We start from the raw sequence: 17,434 nt of genomic DNA, 5'->3' as shown, positions 1-17,434 counted from the left end.
ACACAGGTGGCTGTGTTGGGGAAGAACAAGCCACCCCTCAGGAACCTGGTGGAAGTTTTTTCTGATCCTTGTGTAGCACCCCAGCCTCTAGCTGCTGGGTTTTCTTCTGTTTCCTACAGTGGAACAATTTCAAGCTGGATTTGCTGGAAGCCTAGAACCTGAGACAGCATTGCTGGCTAAGGGTTGTCTGTGGCAGTAAAACCCTGGTGATGGAATTTCCAGAACCAGTTCAATTCTGAGAATGCACTCTCCTTGTGAGGTGGGCTGGTCGACTGGGAGGTGGCCTGCTCTGCTTCTTTCTCCCCTGTGGAGGCCCCAGGTGGGCCAGCCTTGGAAGGAGAAAGAAGAGGGTTCTTCTGGGGGCTTGCCTCTCAGCTAGCTCCACTGGAGCTGCCATCTTGCAGGGGTGCCTCCTTCTGGGCATTCAGTGAATGTTACAAGTCTAAAGGGGCAGCAAAGAGCTCAGGACCCTCTTTCCCAGAAGACCTGCAGCTGTCTTCTCAGGCCATGCCACGTGCACCTGCCCTGACCCCAGCTCATCATCCTCATCGTCTCTGTACTCAGCACGACAGAGCCTGTCTGTGCCTAAGCTCGGCCTTCCTCTCTGCTTGAGAACACGTTTTCTAGTCCTTGGGCCTTTCTTCTGTGGTCTTCTTGGAGGTCTGCTTGTTGGCTGAGTGTACCTTTGGTCACATGCACGTATGTGCAATTTGACAATAAACACATTTCTATATATACAAACACATAGACATATAACGTCAAAATAATTTGGCATCTATTACCTGCTGAAATAGTTGGACCTCACCCTGATAATAGACAGCTACCAGTGACCAACTGAACTTGCACATTATGGCCCGTGGTAGGACACAGGGTGATTTCTAAGCCAGCAATGGCCTCCCCAGCTGTCACTTAACTGTCTTGTTCAGGTGAGTACAGAGACTTGGGGGCTTCCCTTGAGGGGAACCTGAATTGGAAAACCTCAGCATGGGGGGAGGCCTCTGGATGAAGAGGCAGCAGAAGGCATCACCTTGACAACCAAAACGATGTCAGTAGCCATGCTGGAAAATTCAAACAGTCCTTCCTCCCTCCCCATATCCTAGCAACCCACATACCTCTCAGGAAAGGCACATCAGAAGCAGCCACATTAAAAGTTTTTTTTTTTTTTGCACTTTTTGGCCGGGGCCAGGTTTGAATCCACCACCTCCAGTATATGGGGCCGCACTCTACTCCAATTTGTATAAATAATCAGCACATTGAATCCAATAATGGTATAAATGTATTCATGATCTATGTACAAATGACTTAATAAAAAAAAAGCAGCCACATTAAAGGGGGTTTGCAGCATGGCTGAGAAGGGTCACACCTGTGCCTTGGAGAGTTTCCATTTGGAGAAACTGGCTGAGGACATGGTACGTGGCTCAGTTGAATGTAATCAGCGATTCTCTGTTTTGTTTTTATTATGTGAAGAACTCTCGAGGACACATTTCATACTTATTTACTGTTTGCAAAAGAATAAGATATGAGGGGCGGCGCCTGTGGCTCAGTGAGTAGGGCGCCGGCCCCATATGCCAAGGGTGGCGGGTTCAAACCCAGCCCCGGCCAAACTGCAACAAAAAAATAGCCGGGCGTTGTGGTGGGTGCCTGTAGTCCCAGCTGCTCGGAGGCTGAGGCAAGAGAATCACGTAAGCCCAAGAGCTGGAGGTTGCTGTGAGCCATGTGACGCCACGGCACTCTACCGAGGGCAGTACAGTGAGACTCTGTCCCTACAAAAAAAAAAAAGAAAAAAAAAAAGAATAAGATATGGGTAGAAATAGGTATGGCTGACATTTATTTCCTCCCCTACAGAATTTATCCCCCCACTTTCTTGATTTTCTTATACAGAAATATGAGTTGCTTTTAGTACTTTAAAATTAGCTACCATTTTTCAGAAATATAAACATCTCATAAATTGAGAGACGGGAGTAATTTAGTGAAGAGGCAGAGAGCCAGAAGGTTCTCATTGCTGGGCTGTTTGCCCTGAGTGGTGCCTGGAACTTGGACCAGACCTGTCGTCATGCAGATGGGGAAACTGAGGTCCTCAGGGAAGGGACTGGGTCCATCCTGCTTCCTCCTGATCTGGTGGCCTTCCTGTCCTTGCTCCGGGAGAAGGGTCTCCAAGGCCCAGGGGGAGCGCAGATCTGGACAAGAACCACCTGTGAAAGCCTGGGTATGATGCATAAGACCTCACAAGGACAAGGGCAGTCTCTAGGGAGGTTCTGCCCTTTATTCCTGTGGGGCAATGGAATCCACAATCACAGAGAAATTTAGAAACTTATTTCCCACTTGCATATTACAGGGCTTGAGTTTCTCTTTTATCTTAAGTAGTTAATGTGGAGGCAGAGTGGAGGGGGTTGGGAGAGACACATTTTTTTAACCCTTCCTTGGGGAGAGCCTGAGGGTGTGGAGGCTGGACCAGACCCAGGATCCTCAGGCTCTTCTGGTGGAGAAGAGCTGAGGGCTGATGGGGATGGTTTGTGTGGGGGTGAGATTCTCTTTAGGCTGAGGGGCAGGGTCACGTGGGGAGTGGGAGGGGACCATTCCATTGGGAGCTGTGTGGTCTTTGCTGTTCCCTCTTCTGTGGTGGGAAGGGGCTGATTGCATGGGAGGGTCTTGTGCAGTGATGGGAAGTGAGCGTCCTTGCTCTGCGAGGTCAGACCAGACCAGAGGCCCAGGGATTTTCAGATGTAGGACAGGAGCGTTTCCTTGCTGCAAGTGTCCCCCGAAGGCAGAAACAGGCCCACGGACGACCCGAGGTGATCTAGCACTGTGGCTATGAGCCAGGCAGAGCTGGGCTCCAGTTCTAGTGCTGACACTCACTGGTTGGATGACTTTGGGAAAATTACTTAACCTTTCTGTGCCTCCACGAAATGGATCTAATATTAGTGCCTACCTTACAGGGCGGTAAAGATGAAATAAGATGACATATATAATTGTAAGTGGCAGGTACTGTTATTCATAATAACAATGATAGGCTAGGTGTGGTGGCTCAAGCCTATAATCCTAGCACTATGGGAGACTGAGGGAGGAGGGTTACTTGAGCTCAGGAGTTTGAGACCAGTTTGTGCAAGAGTGAGACCCCATCTCTACTAAAAATAGAAAAATTAGCTGGGCATTGTGGTGGGCACCTGTAGTCTCAGCTATTTGGGAGGCTGAGGCAGGAGAATTCCTCGAGGCCAGGAATTTGAGGTTGCAATGAATGACGATGAAGCCTCTGTGCTCTACCTGGCGTGATAGAGCTTAGACCCATCTCAAAAACCAAAACCAAAAAACAATAGCAATAACAATAAAACAACAATAATAAAACTGTTTATAAAAGATGGAATGTAGGGAAGTGTTTCAGCACAATAAAATGTTAGGAGTGTTCCTACACTGAATATGTTACACCTTAGGGAGGGAGCTCTCTGTCACTGGAGGCATCCAAGCCAAAGGTAGAGGTCCCTTAACTAGGGATATTGTTAATGTATGAAGCCTCAGACTGCAGCACACACAATGACTGTGAAATGCTTATGGTCCATGACTGTGGACTGGAAGGCAATGACTTGTAGTCAGGCCCTAGATCAGCTGGGTCATTCTGGAAGCTGCTTCCCTCAGATGAGGCACTGATATCTGATGGCCATGTAGTCACCAGGCCATGCGGCAGGGAATGCCAGGTTTGAAGGACTCTCTTTGTGAGTTGGTTGGTCAAGTCACAGGTTGGGAGGGCCTTGACAAGGTGCCTGGTTACGTGTAGGAGGCCGAGTGCAGCCTTCTGCCTCCTACTCTGGAGAATTCTCTGCCTGGCTGTTTCAAGGGGTGTGATGGACCGAGACAGCAGAGGCTGCTGCCCTGGCCCAGCCTGGGAGTGTGACCTCGGGCTGGATGGAGCAGGGGACTCTGACTTGTGCTGTCTCCATCCCTGTGGGTGTCAGACAGGGTGCAGAAAGGGAGGTGGGAAGAGCGGTATGGGGCTGGGATGAGTGACTCCTCGCCAGGCACTCGTGGCAGCAGAGATGCAGCAGCCTTGGAGATATGCTCTGGGCCTGGAGACCACCAGCTGGCCCTTCCGCCCGTAGCCTTTGAGTCCTCCTTTGGGGTTCTGCAGGTCTGCAGTCTCAGAGGCCTTGGATTTGGCCCCCACTTATTCAGGTTCAGGTGCAGCCTCTGCCCATGAGTCTGATCACCCCTGCGGTCCTCAACACTGTCATTCCTGTTTCTGCACCCATACCCGGGGGGTTCTCTACCAGGGATGCCTGTCCCTTCTGAAGTATTTCTTTGAACCCCCTCAACAATTTCTCCCTTCTTCAGATGCAGTTATCACCCTTCCTCCAGCTGTGGGTTGCCAGAGCCTGAGTGACCATGTGACCAATCTAGCCCTCCCTGAGACTGCATGGATGAGACTATGCAGGAAAGGTGTCTTTGTCCCTGGCAGCCCAGGGGGGTTGTGCCCACCTGGATGGGGACACGTGGCCTGTCTGGGAGAAGCTGGTGCAGAGGGCACTGAGGGGAGGGTTGTGAGAGAGCCTGGGAGGGTGGGTCTCTCACTTCCAATCCCTGCCCCTGCTGTGGTGTGTCATGGGGGTGTGGGGCCAATACCTTTCCCTTCAGTCCAAGGGGTTCAAATTGAATTTCTGGCTCTTGCAACAACTGTGGTCATTACTCAGGATACTTGTCCTCAGGACCCACAAATGTCACCCTCTCTGGGAGGCATGTCCACACTCCTCCGTAGTACTGGCACAGTGTTGACCGTCCTTTACACCTCCAGACGATGAGGATCTCACACCCCCTCATAGCTGGAGCCTGGGCCTTCTGTACACGTTCTCCCTGCCCCGGCAGGCAGAGCAGATGTGATGTCACTGTGATCCCCGTGTATGACACGGGCTCAGTGTTTGATGTTGACATTTCAACAACCACACGAGAATGCTTTGCAGACACTGAGAGCCACCTGGTAAAGTGGTTACTGGCGAAGTCTCACACTCATTCCCATATTGCTGCCGTCTCTCCCTAGAACATTTCTTGGCCTCCTGGTTGGGTCTGTTAATGAGGCACAGAAGGCAACCAACTTTTTTTTTTTTTTTTTGAGACAGAGTCTCACTACGTCACATTCGATAGAGTGTTGTGGCGTCACAGCTCACAACAACCTCAAACTCTTGGGCTTAAGTGATTCTCTTGCCTCAGCCTCCCAAGTAGCCGGGACTACAGGCGCCCACCACAATGCCCAGCCATTTTTATTTTGTTGTTGTAGTTGTCATTGTTTAGCAGGCCTGGGCCGAGTTCAAACCCTCAAGCCCTGGTGTATGTGGCCAGTGCCCTAGTTTTGATCCAAAATGGTGTTTTCAGTTGGATTAATAGAAATAGCTTGAAGGGGCATGAAAAAGGTAGGCCATTGCTGGGGGTTTAGTGGTGAGTGTTCAGTCGGTCTTGGAGGGGGCTTCCTAAGATGCAACCTCGGAGCAAGCTGAGGTGGGAAAATTGGTGGAATTGAGTAAAGTTGCTGCAGTTCCAGTTCAAAAGGAGAAGGTACAGTGGACCTACCAAAATGATGTCTTCGTTCAAGGCTTTGTGTTGACAGCTGCTGCACTCCCAGTCCCTGGTATGTGGGAGGCACTCAATAGAGGAATTCAACAAATAATATTTATTTGTTAAATATTGCCTACGATTTTTCCATGCACTGTGGCAGGCGGACTGGTCTTACTCCTCCATAGACACAGCGTGTTTTTTGTGTGTGCATATACAGCACACGTATAGTAAGTCATGTCTTGTGTGGTTCATTGGCCTCTGTGATTGCCGCCTTCACTGGGGGTGGGGGGATAATAGCACATTTGCTGGGCTTGGCCAATGTTATATTTTTATGTTTTTATTTCCAAGGCCAACACTAATTTTTTTAAGGTGATATTTTAATGCAGGGGAAAAATTAGATTAAAGCCAGAGCTTGTCCTCCTGGCAGCTCGTTTATTGTCAGTGGGCATCAGCCCCTTCGCCCCGCAGCCCCCTGCGTGCACGCACACGCACTTAAACCTGAAACAAAAGTGCTTTGTAATAGAGTGGGGGCCCAGCACCAACCTTAGGGACAATGAGCCTCTGCCCCTAGGATTGCCCCTCCTGTCTTCCTGTAGGTAAAGCCAAAACCACATGGTGTGCTTGGACCTGGAATGTGATGCCTTGATGCCTGTGCCCGTTCCTTGTGCCAGTGCCCTTTTTTTTAAAGCAACGGAACCCTTTGTTTAAATGTGGCCCCCATGGGCGCACAACATGGTAACAGTGGATACACAACACAGTAGAAGAGGGTCTACTTTGCCTACACCTCTCCCCACTTTCCTGCCAGGGCCCCCATAGAACTTCTTGCAAACCCAGGCCTGGAGGAAGAGCCTGCACACGTGTAGTCACGCGAGTTTGCATTCCCTGGTGGGTTACTCCACACATTCATGCCGCTTCTCTCTCTTCTCTCTCCCCTCTCTCCGCTGCTCAGGCGGGCCTCATCCGCACAGACAGCACCGACTACTTCATTGAGCCCCTGGAACGGGGGCAGCAGGAGAAGGAGGCCAGCGGGAGGACGCACGTGGTGTACCGCCGGGAAGCTGTCCGGCAGGAGTGGGCAGAGCCCAATGGGGATCTTCACAATGAAGGTAGGATGTGGGCAGGGGCCCCAAGTGCTACTTCTGTCTCCACTTCTGGGGGTGCTTTTTTGGTAACTTCTGGCCTTAAGCTCTCAATGCCTGACCTCAGCCTTCTCACCTGTAAAATGGGGGTGGGCCACATGTGCCTGGTGAAAGCAGGGAAACCCCAGTGGGTCTGAGGAGCTACTGTAACTGGCTGGAATTAGGGGACAGAAGAGCCACTTGTGTCCTGAACTGTGGTCCTTGGGACTCCAGAGGTCTTTCAGGGGCTCAGGGTTGCTTCTCAAAGCTACTTCTGAGCCAGGGCAGAAGGTAGCATGGCTCAGTTAGTTCTTTCCTGTAAAAATGGACTAAGCCCTGTAGGAGCCTGAGGACGGAGGGTCCTGGGGCACGTGGAGGGACAGGCATCAGGGTCAGCTTTGTGCTCAGTAGACCATTTATAAGTTCTACCTCTGACTCGGTCTACTGTGTGACCTTAGGTAAGTTATTAATGTTTCTGAGCCTCACTTTCCTAATTAGTAAAGTGGAGATGACCAGTGACTACCTGTTAAGGTTGTTATATAAACGTCCTAGCATGGAACTTGTCACGGAGCAGTTACTTGATAAATGGTAGCTCTCATTATAGAATTCTTATTATGGGCAACTACTGACATATTAGGGTGGGAATGCCCTGAGGGCAGGGGCATTCCTGCATGCTGGTGACCACTGCAGGAGCCTACACCTCTGTAGCACTCAGGACCCACAGTTGAGCAAATATGATGGGTCCTGGCCCTGGCCCAGGGCCAACTGCATAGTGAAGCTTAGCTTTGGTCACAAAACCCTTTTGGGCACAGCAGATGAGAAGGCCCTTGGAGGAATGTGATTGTAAGTGGGCTGCACCCTTCTGCCAGGGCCCTGTGGCGTTGGGCCTAGTGTGAGGGAATGCCTGGAAACCAGTTGTCCCCACATACAATGTGTCCTTTAAAGGTCTAGCTGCTTCCAAGTGTCACACGTGAGAGAAGTCCAGCACCTGGGGTGTGGGTGGCTCTGTAGGCGGGGACTCAGAAAACAGGTGTGGATTTCAGGGCTCCCTTCCCTTCACACCGCTGGGAAGAGGGACAGTTCACCCTTGGGCTCCATTTTATTTGAGGCCCATTCTGCAACAAAAGACCATACATTCTCCTTTTGGGGAAGAGACCTTGGCAAGTCCAGCCCTGGTAGGTGGCTGGGAGTTAGAGTTCAAGTCCTTCTGTGTTCCTCCCATGAGAGACCAGGGCCGAGAGAGGACCTTCTTAGATGTCTGTAACTTGCACTTTTATTTGAAGGCTGGTTGTGGGTCTGAGCCCAGGGTGTGGAGAAGCATTTTTGGGCACACCTGTCTCTGTTTCACAGGTTCGACTAAGATAAAAGGCTTCAGCTCAGCTCTTTGGGAGGGCTTCTCAGCTTACAGAGAAATGCTGGCCACCTGGCCAACAGCCGGGGAAGATCTCTATTGGGGTGGGTTCTTCCTCCTCTCTGCCTGTCTCCATCTGTGCAGGTGTCCCTCACCTGTCTTCCTCAGACCCTGGAGTCCCCTGAGTCTGTTCTGTCTCCCGCCCAGGCAGACAGTCCAGGAGAACAGATGCCAGATCTCCATTTCTGGGTCACTTGTAGCTGTGCCTCCCCTGGGGCTGTCACCAGCTTTCCTGGAGGAGGAAAGGCCGCATCAGAGGCTCCTGAGGAGGGATTTCTAGCAGAGTGAAGCTGGGGAGGGGCTTCCTGTGAAAGGGTCTGCGGAGGGCCAGAGAACTCAAAGTGGAAGGGACCATTCCTCTTGGCACTCAGGGCCTGGCCTCAGCTGATGCTTCCTGAAGAGTGTATGTGTGGCATGCACACACACATATACCGACCATACATCCACAGTGACACACTGACACAAACACCCCCCCATACACTCATCCTCACACACTGACGCACACACATACTCATGCTCACACACTCATCCACCTATAGTTACTTCTCACACACTGACACGTACAAACTCATACATTCATGCCCACACACTGACACCAGCACTCACACCCCAAATCACACACAGACTCAAAACGTACACTCGTAAACACGCACCCGTAAGTCCGTGCTTCCCTCCTTTTGAGGACAGGGTGATATTCCAGTGTGTGGATGTACCGCATTCCTTCACCCATTCATCTGTTGATGGACACCCGGGTCCTTTCTGCCTGTTGGCTGTTACAATAACGCTGCTGTGCACATTCGGGGGAAAGTTTTTATCAGCCCTATTTTCAGTTCTCCTGGGTGTATGTCTAGGGGTGGAGACACTGCGTCACGTGGTAACACTAGGTCAGACTTTTGGGAAACTGCCAACTGTTTTCTTAAAGCAGCAGCAGCGCCATTTTACATTTGCTCGGGGCTTCTTGGGTGAGGTCTTGGAGCTGGCCCCGCCATGCTGTGAGGCCCTGCTTCTGGCCTGAAGGATGGGGGACACACAGAAGAGGGTGTGGCTGGAGCGCAGCGGGCAGGGCTGGTGTCTGCCCCCTCCCCTGGTTCCCTGTGTGCCTGCTGAGAGAGCGGTCTGGGTGGGTCCTGAGTGGTGATACATGAGGGTAGACTTGAGTTTGCATTCTGGGTTCATGGACACTAACTTGCTTGCTAGTCACATAACCTCTCCTAGCCTCCCCTTGACAGGCCCAGCTGCAACCCAGACTTCCAGTTGGGTCATTCTCACCTCTGTGCTGCTCATGACCTTAACGATTTAGCCACACCCCTGCAGCAGGAAAAGGGCTGGTGTCCATGTGCTAACCTGGTATGGAACAAGGTCTTGTGTGGAGGCAGGACAGGGCACACGTGACGGGGCAGGGGTCACGTGAGTGGCATGCAGGGAGTCTGACCTTGCTCTCTTCCCATTCTGGTTCCAGCCTTTGGCCTGGGTGACCTCCCCAAACTGCTGGGCCTGGTGGGCGATCAGCTGGGTGAAGCAGAGAGGAAGCGGCGACATGCCAAGGCGGGAAGCTACAGCATCGAGGTGCTGCTGGCGGTGGACGACTCGGTGGTTCGCTTCCATGGCAAGGAGCACGTGCAGAACTACGTCCTCACTCTCATGAACATCGTGAGTGTCCCTGCAACCTGGGTGGGGTGGGCTCGGTACCAATCTGAATGGAAGATTTCTCAGGCCTGGCATCCACGGTGGCCTTGAGGGAGTCCCAGCTTGCCCCTTAGCTGACCTTGGTGACCAGGTTCCATGGTGTACTGGCCTGAGTTATCTCCTATCTGGTCGGCGGTGGCACTTAAGCAAGCATGGCACCCTGGTGAGATTTCAGTGTCCTAACCCAGGGACAACGGAATCCAGCTCTGGCTACTGCGTGGGACAGCACCAGAGGGACCGGGAGGCAGAGCTCTCCCGCCACAAGCAGCAGCGTATTGCTGATAAACACCCACGCAGGCGTGTACGCAGCCACACACATGTGTACATGTTCAGTCACCCGTATGTGTAATACATGTGTTTGCATAGATCACGCATCCACATGTATCACATATGGATACATCCACAAGTCTACACACAGAAAAATTCACTACTTACCATATAATCTAAGACCCAAATTGATTGTCAGATGCCCCATTATTTTATGTACCTCAGAAAAAGAACTACCAATTAAACTCTGATATAATGCTTTATCAACACTTAGCTCTTTTTTTTTTTCTGATACAAGGTCTTACTCCAGTTCCCAGGCTAGAGTGCAATGGCATCATCATAGCTCACTGTAGCCTCAAACTTCTGGACTTGCATGATCCTCCTGCCTCAGCCTCCCAAGTAGCTAGGACTATATGCACATGTAGCATGCCTGGCTAATTTTTCTATTTTTTTGAGGAGATAAGATCTCACTATGTTGCTCAGGCTGGTCTTGAATTCCTGGCCCCAAGTGATCCTCCCAACTTGGCCTCCCAAACAAAGTACTAGGATTACAGACGGGAGCTACTGTGCCCCAATAGCTTAGATCTAAATTAAACTTAGATTTTTATCACATGCTACTCTTAGATGACAACATGAAACCCTTCCAAGTCACTTTTCAGCATGGACCTCAGAGTGTGCACTGTCCTCTGTGCCATGAGGAGCAGGGGTGGTGCTGAGAGTCCCCCTGTTATCAGTCTGGATTTTCATCCAAGCCACGGTCATCCAACCTACAGATTTGAGGCTGGTGTCTTCTGGATTTTATGGGATATTTTCAGACAACACCCAGGACTCATGTTCCTTCCTCAGATAGTTCATTACTTAAAATGCTGTGGGGTTGTGGTTGAGAAGCCACCAGGCATAACAGAGAGGTTGTTGCTTGCACAGGCAGCGGCAGCCACACCACCACTGCCACCTGGCCGACAGTGCTTGTGAATGTGACTTGATGGAATGTGGTGTGTCTCAGGTGTGCTGTGTTGGAGCTCTTGGTTTGCAGTCACCACGCACCCCGTTGAGACTCTGTGTCCTGGACTGAGACCATTCAAGAGAGGTCATTGTGGCCATTCCTCTGTCTTTAAGTAATGATGCCCACATTCTATCTAGGTTCAGAGGCCAAAAGTGTCCAGGGAAGGTTTTCAGAGGCCTGGGCTTGACCTCTGATTGTGATTGCCATCCTTTGGCAAGCTTCCTCATCCCTTTGGGCAGTTTTTCTCCCCATGAAAACAGGGATAGCATGTCATTTTCTTTGAAGGTCCTTGGAGAAACAGGTGACTTGGGCAGGGAATATCTGGATGAGCCTGGAGCATCTTATGTGCCAGAAGGTAACCAAGTGCTAAAAACAAAAACAAACAAAAAAATCCCCCCAAAGAGAGTGTGTGTGTGTGTGGGGAGTGTTTAAGGGACACAGGAGCCAACTGAAAGAGCTCTCCATGGCTAAAGCTGGGACAATCTGAGCAACAGAATCAATCAGGTAGTATTGAATTATAGCCCAAAGCATACGTTAATAATAAACACGCATCCATACCAATAAATAAATGATTGAATAAATATGTGGGAGGAGAAGGGACAACTCTCCATGTGGAAGAATCCCAAATTATTTATGTAGATTCTCCATCCTTCAGGAAGTGGACTTTAACTGCCTATTCCCTAACTGGGGATTACACATCATGACTTTCTTCTAGAAGAATTCAATATGGAAAGAGAACAGGGGGCAACTTTTAGCAAAAACATCTGACCAACACACCCTCAGCCAGGTGATCGAGGTCAGTATCGATGGTGCTAAGTTGGTGGCATGCACCCTTCACATGTGTTGACACCCCACTTTACCTCCCCACTCTTTTATGACCAAACCCATAGCCCCAGTCTAACCATGAAAAAAATTAGACGTATCCAAATTGGAGGACGTAAAATACCTGACCAATAATGCTCGAAACTGTTAATTGAAGGTCATCAGAAAAAGTAGGAAGGTCAGAGAAACTGTCATGGAGAAGAAATTGTCTAGAGCAGCCTAGGATATATGGATATATGGAGACTGAATGTAATACGGTATCTTGGATGGAATCCTGAAGCAAGAATGGATGGGGGAAAGTAGGCAAATATGAACAAAATATTGACTTTAGTTAGCAGTAAGGTGTCAATATTGGTCCATAGTCGTGTACAAATGTACCATAGTAATGGCAGATGTCAATATCAGGGGAAACTGGGTATGGGAGGTCTTTGTACTTTCCTTGCAACTTTGCTGGAAATCTAAAGCTATTCTAAAATAAAGTTTATTTTAAAAATAATAGGAATAGTACCTCCATCCAGGCAGTTGCCAGGAACATTCAGTGAGGCCATGCAAGAAGGCATCTGTGGGCTGTAGTGTAATTAGAGCACAGTGGACTTAGCACCTCAGGGTCTTGATTTTGTGGCACTTGCCTCCGCGCCTCCCTGTGAGCCCTGCCTGAACCTGGTCGCCAAGCCATCAGTGGACCTTCTGTTCGGTAGCTCCTAGGAATGTTCCCTAGGAGTGAGGGAACTTGGGATTGCCAAGACCTTTCTCTGCTGGTTCCCCTGCCTGTGCTTTCCCAGCTTGGCTTGTCCCTGAATGGAAGGCTGCCAGCTGCCCTCCTATGGGCTCCCCAGGGGCTTAGATGTTTCCCTCTGGCCACAGGCTGAAGCTAGGCACTCTTGCCTTAGAAGCCTCCTTTTGGGCAGGAAGATAAACAGAGCTCCCACACCCATGGAGCCTGGCCACGAGGGCTCTTAAGAGGGCCTGGTCATGCTGAGTCACTGGAGAACAGGGAAGGGGTTCTTACAGCTACTCCCTGGCTATCCACCTTGCTGTTTACTGAATGGGGAACCCCACCGTAACTCTGTATTTGGAACTAAGGAGGCCTTTTTGGGAACCAGAAGTCAGGGTATATGTTTGACAGTAGGAAAGAATATTCTGGAGCAGATTCTGAAGCACCCAGAGAATGTGGTAGAGGCATCCTGGAGCCTGCCTCTCTTCCCACGCTTTGCCCATTTTTTCCTGGCCCTGGGTTATTCTCTCCTCTCCCATCCCTGACTGAGAAGGTGTTTCCCTCCACCTTTGTCCCTCCATAGGCTGCCCTGTCTTCAGGGCCCGGGAGGGCAGTGCTCTTCCCTGCTGGTTCCTCTACCCGGCCCAGGTCTCATCTCCCCTGAACCAGCTTCATCTGTCTCACCAGTGCCCCTTCTCTCCTTGCGTCTGTAAACTGTTTGAGAAGAAGGACTCTTTCCATCTCCCCACCCTAGCCAGGAGGCCCACACTTTGTGAAGTGAGGATGCAGAGATGCAGATTTGAAGAGCACGAGTGTGCTGTTGGGGCAGAGCGTTCGCAATCAGCGCTGCCTTGCAGCTCTGTTTTCTGTCTGCTGCCTCTTGAGGCTGTGATCCTCTGAGCCAGGCTTACAGGCCTAGGGCAAGGACTTGCCTTCTTCCACTGAGTCATAACCTCTCCTTGTATTCTCTTCCAGGCCAGAGAAAGCCCACCCCAGCCACCCTGTCACTGAAAATAATCCTGGAAGGCAGCTGAGCACAGTGGCTAAGAGTTCTGAGGCCTTTGAGTCACAGAGATCTGATTTCAAATCCTGGTTTTGCCTCTTCCAGCCAGGAGGCATTGGGCAAATTACTTAACCTCTCTGAACCTCAGATTTCTTGCCTATGAGATGGGAATAATTCCTCTTCCCATGAGGTTTTGTGTGGCTGTATGCCAAGTCCAATGCGTGGCACATAGTAGGTGCTCAGGGAATAGCAGAGCCTCCCTCTGTACCCAGCATTCTCTACCCATCCTCTCCCTTCTGCTGCTGCTGCTTCTCCTTGGCACGAGAGAGTCCTGACCTTTGTTTTTCTTGTATACACCCAGTGGCTATCTCAGGTCAGGGTATATGCTGAACCTTACCTGGGGGTCCTGGCAAGGGTGACTTTGAACTTGGCTCAGAGGTGAGAAGTGAGGGAAGTGGACACACTGCTCTTTTCTGCCCTATGGGTGTGCCTTGCTGTAATCCTGTCTGTGCCCAATTGTGGAAAGCAATCCCCGAGTTCCCCTGAACTGTCTCCTGGCCTCCCCCAACCCCAGCATTTGGGAAGTAGCCATGGAGGACCAAGGCTAACAGGGCCAGGTCCTAGAGTGCACAGCCAGGCTGCAGCCTGCCCCGGGAGCCGTCTGTGTGTATGTTCTAGAGGGGTAGGGGTCCTGGGCCTCCCAGGTAGCCATGCCTCTTGGGTGTGGTGCCATGTGCCAGGCTGCCTGTGCAGTTTAGCTAGACAAGGCAGCCCTGTCAAGCCACCTCCTTTTCCTGTGCAAAGCCTCCAGGAATCGCTAACCAAAGCAAAGCCACTGAAGTTCCTACAGAAGTGTGTGTAGGTGAGCATGCCAGGGCCCCCGAGGACTTGACCAGGGGACTTGGAAGGGCCAACCCTACCTTTATTTTTAATGGAGGAGAAAGTAGGTAAAATAGAAATGGTTTATTTTTATAATCCTTATTTAGTATAAAAAAAGACCAAACTATTTCTCATCATTGAACCCTGCTCCTATCGCAGCCTTCAAACTATTCATTTCTTAGCCTTTCTTTTTGGGGTCATTTCCCATCTTTCCTTCAGTTTCTTTAGTGGCGTCTCTGTAACTCTCAGTTTTTGTTTATTTGATAATGTTTTCATTTCAACATGATCCTTAAAAGATGGTTTTTCTGGGTACAGGATTCTAGGTTGGTAGTTTATGGTATTAATTCAGTGTCTTCCATCGCTGAAAATTGACTCTTAACCTACTGGTTGTTCCTTGGTGAGTGATCTCTCTCTTGTTGCCTGTAAGATTTTCTCTTTGACAGTGATGGGTGTAGAGAGAAGTCCCCCAGAGACTGTGGTTACTGTCTTTTCCAGGAAGGGAATGCTCAGTGGAACTTCCAGGGGAGAAGGGGGATGGGAAGGCTGAATAGGGCTCTTTGCCCAGAGAACTTTCTAGTGACTGAGAGTTCCCCACAGCCAAAGCATGTGAACGCTGGCTGGGAGGAAATTCCCCATCAAGTGGGGAATAAAAACCATAAACTGGGTAGCATATAAACAACAGAAATTTACTTCTCATGGTTCTGGAGGCCAAGAAATCTAAGTTCAAGGATCCAGCAGATCTGATATCTGCTGAGAACCTACCCCCTGGCTCATAGATGGCACCTTCTCACTGGGGTCGTACATGGTAGTAAAGGTGAGGGTCTCTGGGGTCTCTTTCATAAGGGCACTAATTTCATTCATGAGTGCTCTGCCCAGAGGCCTCATCTAATAATTTCAACATATGAATGTTGGGGGACACAGATGTTCAGACCAGAGCTATGGGCCTCAGTTACTTTGGTTGCCAGTGGCTCTAGGGTTCTCTTAGCTCTTGCCTTCTCCTCCCCAGCTGTAAGCCTCTGCCCATCTCCTTCTAAGGACCCATGACCTTCTTGGCCTAGGCACCATCCCAGCACCTCAAGCAAGACATCCCTGAACCCTCTTGCCATGTGCAGACCGTTTCCCTTTTTTCCATCCATGGGGTGTGGAGCGTGTGGGGTCTGTGCTGCAGAGCTTGATATACCAGTCACCTGAACCTGGGCTTCTAGGTCATGTCTGAGTCTACGTGCTGAGTGGACTCTCCAGGTAGCACGTCCTTTTCTGCTTAACATCTATGTCTGCGTCAGTTACCTGGAAGTGGGAGATGCATCAGGAGGCCCCCCTCGAACTCCCACCAGTATGGGCCAGTTGGGCTCTGCTCAGTTCTGCTTCCTGCCCAGACAGGCAGCAGCCCCCAGTCCCATGGTGAGCCCCCAGTGTCCTGGGCTGGGAATGGTAGCTGCTGAAGCAAGGGTCACGGAGGCCTTGATGAGTGGATCTGACCTGGTGAGTGAGGGACAGAAGTGAGTAATATGGTAGGATTCCAGCAGCAATCTGCATGGTCCACCCTACAGGAGAGATGTGGGGAGGAAGACAGCAACCCTGGGGTACTTCCAAATGCCCAGGGGCCCAGCAGATGCCCCCTCCCAAATGCCCCAGTGACTCCTCTCTTCCTCTGCCCCCTGGGATGACCCATGGGCTTGCATATGTGTGCCTGGGGCACAGATGTGGCTATGCAGACTGTGCATTGCCTGTGGCCATCCATGGTCTGCTTCTAACACACACCAGGGAGGCCTGAACACTGGCTATACCCGGGAGGTTGTGTTCCAGTGTCAGAGGGGGCAGGAAGTCACAGTTATTTAAGGGTTGTTTCTGTTGCAGATTGATGATCACTTTAGTGATTGGCTGAGTCCTTAGGCTGGAATTCTGTTAGAGAGCATGTGTGTGTGACTGACTGCCCCTCCTCTCCATCCCACAGTTCTTGCTAGGATAAGTCCAAGGTGTGTGGGGTTTGAGGACATCGTCTCTATGCATTGGAGACTTTTTTCCCATGAGACCATTGCTCCTGCTGGGGAGGGGTGGGAGTGGGAAGGAAGCCCTGCCACCCCTGGACTGTCGTCATTCCTTTGGTGGGGTGTTGGCAGGGAGCTGTTTTCCCGCAGCAGGCGCTGGTCTTTGGTCTCACTACTCAGTTGGATTTAGACACAGGCGCCAGGAAGGCCCGTGGTAGAAGCCTGATGCTGGCTGCTGTGAGCCCCATGAATGTGTGCCCCATTCATGCACTGGGGCAGCTGCCAGTTCTGGGCGCTGGGAGGGTGGGCTTGGGCTGGGGCTCTGTGGTATGTGTGGCTCCTGCTGCCACGGCATTGTGCCCACAATCTGGCTCCATCCTTGGCTGGCCGGGCAGGCTGTAGAGAGTCAGCCCAGGAGTGTATCTCCAGTTCCTCTGCTGGCTCTCCCCTCCCAGGGGGACTGTCACATGTGTGGTTGGAAGTGCTACTCCTCTCCATGTGGTGGACAACAGTCCCTTTGTGAGTTGTAGGATGGTTCCCCTGTTGATGAGTGGAAATGAAAAGAATTGGTGGCTGGAGTATGTGGGGAGGTGGAGATGGTGAGAGGAAGGTCAGACATGGAGCTCCATCCCTGCTTCTGGGAAGCCTTGCGGGTAGGAGTCCGAGTCTGGATTCCACGGACCATCCCTGTGGGCCTCTGTGCTTTGTGTGGTGCACTTGTGGTTTCCATCCATATGACAGCCATTATTGTCCCTATTCTACAGAAAAAGAGCCAAAGATCCTTAGGGGTTACCTCCTGTGCCCCAGGCAAGCTGGGGTTTGAAGCCAGGACTCGCAGTAATGGCATTGCTTCCTGATTGCTGTGTGTTAACACTGACTCACAGAGCAGGTCATTTCTCTTTTGGGGCACATCATTCCTCTCTAAGTCTCTCAAGGTCCAACGAGGGGATTCGTTTACAGAAGCGATGACCTACCACATGCAAACATTAGAAATTATGCTTTTAAAT

The 17,434-nt window shown here is 50.8% G+C and overlaps 2 protein-coding genes across 2 annotated transcripts in view; both read left to right on the top strand.

Moving 5' to 3' along the window:
• Positions 1–17,434, top strand: part of PALD1 (phosphatase domain containing paladin 1) — a 361,757-nt gene that overhangs the window by 201,426 nt on the left and 142,897 nt on the right. The window lies entirely within an intron of this gene.
• Positions 1–17,434, top strand: part of ADAMTS14 (ADAM metallopeptidase with thrombospondin type 1 motif 14) — a 77,107-nt gene that overhangs the window by 20,982 nt on the left and 38,691 nt on the right. The window contains exons 3-4 of the mRNA XM_053582746.1: positions 6,485–6,641; positions 9,524–9,714. Coding sequence (XP_053438721.1) covers positions 6,485–6,641; positions 9,524–9,714 — 348 coding nt within the window. The remainder of the gene's footprint in view (positions 1–6,484; positions 6,642–9,523; positions 9,715–17,434) is intronic.

The sequence above is a fragment of the Nycticebus coucang genome, chromosome 3 (assembly GCF_027406575.1).
Source record: "Nycticebus coucang isolate mNycCou1 chromosome 3, mNycCou1.pri, whole genome shotgun sequence".
Taxonomy (NCBI): Eukaryota; Metazoa; Chordata; class Mammalia; order Primates; family Lorisidae; genus Nycticebus; species Nycticebus coucang.
The sequence above is the reverse complement of the archived record's forward strand: the minus strand, read 5'-3'. Positions and strand labels throughout refer to the sequence as shown.